At 48.5% G+C, this 3101-nt stretch overlaps 1 protein-coding gene across 1 annotated transcript; it reads left to right on the top strand.

The window, feature by feature from the left end:
- The first annotated feature begins 910 nt into the window (after window positions 1-910).
- LOC104945300 (tubby-related protein 4-like) lies at window positions 911-2865 on the top strand. The gene is made up of 4 exons (XM_010770947.1): window positions 911-1077; window positions 1162-1322; window positions 1683-1907; window positions 2461-2865. The coding sequence occupies exons 1-4, from the start codon at window positions 1026-1028 to the stop codon at window positions 2713-2715; spliced, it is 693 nt and encodes a 230-aa protein (XP_010769249.1). The 5' UTR covers window positions 911-1025; the 3' UTR covers window positions 2716-2865.
- The last annotated feature ends 236 nt before the right edge of the window (window positions 2866-3101 follow it).

Raw genomic sequence — 3101 nt, 5'->3', positions numbered from 1 at the left:
TGTGTGTCTCTGTGTGTCTGTTCTCTGTTCTCTGTGTTCTCTGTGTCTCTTCTGTGTCTCTGTGTCTCTGTGTCTCTTGTGTCTTGTCTCTGTGTGTCTCTGTGTTCTTGTTCTCTGTGTCTCTGTGTGTCTCTGTGTGTCTCTTGTGTCTCTGTGTCTCTGTGTCTTCTGTGTGTCTCTCTGTGTCTCTGTGTCTCTCTGTGTCTCTGTGTCTCTGTCTCTCTGTGTGTCTCTGTGTCTCTGTTCTCTGTGTGTCTCTGTGTCTCTCTGTGTCTCTGTGTGTCTCTGTGTGTCTCTGTGTGTCTCTGTGTGTCTCTGTGTCTCTCTGTCTCTCTGTGTCTCTGTGTGTCTCTGTGTGTCTCTGTGTGTCTCTGTGTCTCTCTGTGTCTCTGTGTCTCTCTGTGTCTCTGTGTCTCTGTGTGTCTCTGTGTCTCTGTGTGTCTCTGTGTCTCTGTGTGTCTCTGTGTCTCTGTCTCTCTGGTCTCTGTGTGTCTCTGTCTCTGTGTGTCTCTGTGTGTCTCTGTGTGTCTCTGTGTGTCTCTGTGTGTCTCTCTGTCTCTCTGTGTCTCTGTGTCTCTCTGTCTCTCTGTGTCTCTCTGTGTCTCTGTGTGTCTCTGTGTGTCTCTGTGTCTCTGTGTCTCTGTGTGTCTCTTCTCGTGTGTCTCTGTGTGTCTCTGTGTCTCTGTGTGTCTCTGTGTCTCTTGTGTCTCTGTGTCTCTGTGTGTCTCTGTGTCTCTGTGTGTCTCTGTGTCTCTGTGTCTCTGTGTGTCTCTGTGTCTCTGTGTCTCTGTCTTCTGTGTGTCTCTGTGTCTCTCTGTGTCTCTCTGTGTCTCTGTCTCTCTGTGTCTCTCTGTGTCTCTCTGTGTCTCTCTGTGTCTCTGTGTGTCTCTGTGTCTCTGTGTCTCTGTCTCTCTCTGTCTCTGTGTGTCTCTGTGTGTCTCTGTGTCTCTCTGTGTCTCTGTGTGTCAGTGCGCAGGGTGAAGCCTCTGCTGACCGTCACCTTCTTATCTGGAGACATCAGTCTGATGAACAACTACGACGACCTGTCGCCCCTCGTCATACGCTCCGGACTCAAAGGTAGTGAATGTTTATATACTCATTACATAGTGAACTAAAATACATTCTATATGTACCTGCTACTTTGACCCCCCCCCCCCCCAGACGTGGAGGCCCAGTGGTGCTCTCAGGGAGACCTGCTGGCTGTGGCCGGCATGGAGAGAGTGGGAGACTCGTCGTGCTCGCCCCCCCTCAGCAGGAACGCTCTGGTGAAGTTTTACAACGTGCAGGGGGAGCACATCTACACCCTGGAGACACCTGCACAGGTGAGGCTGCTTCACATGCTGCAGACTACATGCTACCGTTAAACATACACGTGTCCTTCAGACTGGATCCACAGAAAGGCGGGATCTGAAAGCTGAAAAGTCGGTGATATCTGAGTCTGTAGGTTGGACGTATTCACTGAGCTAAAGGATGTATAACAAAGTATGCAGACATACATTTCAAACACTTACCTTCATGTCTACACAACATGTAGAAAGTTGTGTGTTTTTGTCGAGTGCCATTCAGTTCTAGACCAGTAGGGTGAGGGCTGCTCCACCTCTGGAGATAGACACAGTTTTATACGTTACATTGCCCCCTCAGTCTGCAGATATATATTAATGCTGTTAGCCTCCTCCTCTCAGAGGCCCATCACCACGCTGTGTTGGGGGCACAGGGACTCTCGGCTCTTCCTGGCCTGCGGGGCGGCGCTCTACGTGGTCCGGGTGGAGCATCGCGTGGCCAGCCTGCAGCTGCTCTGCCAGCAGGGCATCGCCTCCGCCCTGCGCGAGGAGAAGGACGTGGGGAAGCTCAACATGCCGTCGCTGCTCTGCTCCTACGTCACCTCCGCCTTCATCCCCACCATCAAGGTGCTGCCCCCCCCCCTGCAGGAACACAGGGGATAACATGCATAATACTCAGCAGTACTCAGATCCGTTAGTTACTCACGGACTGATGGATTCAGATCTTTACCTGCAGTATAAATACTATAGAGAATTTTGAAATAGTATAGTAGTTTAAGCGTAATTTATTTTAGTGCAATACAAATATTTCTTTATGACCACATCTCAAAAGATTTAAGGTGGAGATCCTGCACTGTTATTGGAGCAGGAACAGTCCATTACATTAATTAATGCATGGGTCAATAAACATGTGTAAGTCCTACTTCTGCAAAGTAACTACATTTGCAAAATAAATGTGCCGTAAAAAGAACCTTAATGCCATTAATAACAATATACACCTGGCTGCTACACCCTCAGATCTGTTACAGGATGGGTTTTTTGTAAATTGTGTAACTTTTTTTATGATATTGTTTTTTTGTATGCATGCTTCGTAGGTAACATGAAGCTGTCTTTGACTCTTTTCTGCTGTAACAATGTAAATGTCCCCTCTGTGGGACTAATTCTGATTCTCTCTGTTCAGCCCCCGATCCCGGACCCCAACAACATCCGGGACTTTGTGAGTTACCCCACGGCAGGGAACGAGCGCCTGCACTGCACCATGAAGCGGGCGGAGGATAGCCCTGAGGCGGGGGGGCCGTGCTACACCCTGTACCTGGAGTACCTGGGGGGGCTGGTGCCCATCCTGAAGGGCCGGCGCATCAGCAAGCTGAGGCCCGAGTTCATCATCATGGACCCCAAAGTGGACGGGAAGACAGGTGGGGGGCGTATTTACTAAAGTGCAATTCTATTATCTCTATTTAAGATCATTAAACATTAAAGATATAGATTTCAGGACTTCATTTTAAACTTTTAAATAAATACACTAAGTACTATATTCTGTATTTGAGCAATAACCATTACTCGTGTAATATATTCAGAGGTGGAGCAGCTCTCACCCTAATAGTTTGGTGTGTGTGTGTGTGTGTGTGTGTGTGTGTGTGTGTGTGTGTGTGTGTGTGTGTGTGTGTGTGTGTGTGTGTGTGTGTGTGTGTGTGTGTGTGTGTGTGTGTGTGTGTGTGTGTGTGTGTGTGTGTGTGTGTGTGTGTCGTACGTAGTACGTACGTCGTACGTCGTACGTAGTACGTACTACTACGTAAGTAGTAGTAGTAGTAGTACGTCGTA

This window comes from Notothenia coriiceps, unplaced genomic scaffold (genome assembly GCF_000735185.1).
Source record: "Notothenia coriiceps isolate Sejong01 unplaced genomic scaffold, NC01 NC01_scaffold00009435, whole genome shotgun sequence".
Taxonomy (NCBI): Eukaryota; Metazoa; Chordata; class Actinopteri; order Perciformes; family Nototheniidae; genus Notothenia; species Notothenia coriiceps.
This window is presented reverse-complemented; position numbering and strand designations above follow the sequence as displayed.

Excerpts from the sequence above, each read along its gene's own strand:
- LOC104945300 (XM_010770947.1), top strand. The coding sequence starts at position 1,026 with ATGAACAACTACGACGACCTGTCGCCCCTCGTCATACGCTCCGGACTC. Across the intron at positions 1,078-1,161 it reads CATACGCTCCGGACTCAAAG|ACGTGGAGGCCCAGTGGTGC; the intron begins GTAGTGAATGTT and ends CCCCCCCCCCAG. Across the intron at positions 1,323-1,682 it reads CCCTGGAGACACCTGCACAG|AGGCCCATCACCACGCTGTG; the intron begins GTGAGGCTGCTT and ends TCCTCCTCTCAG.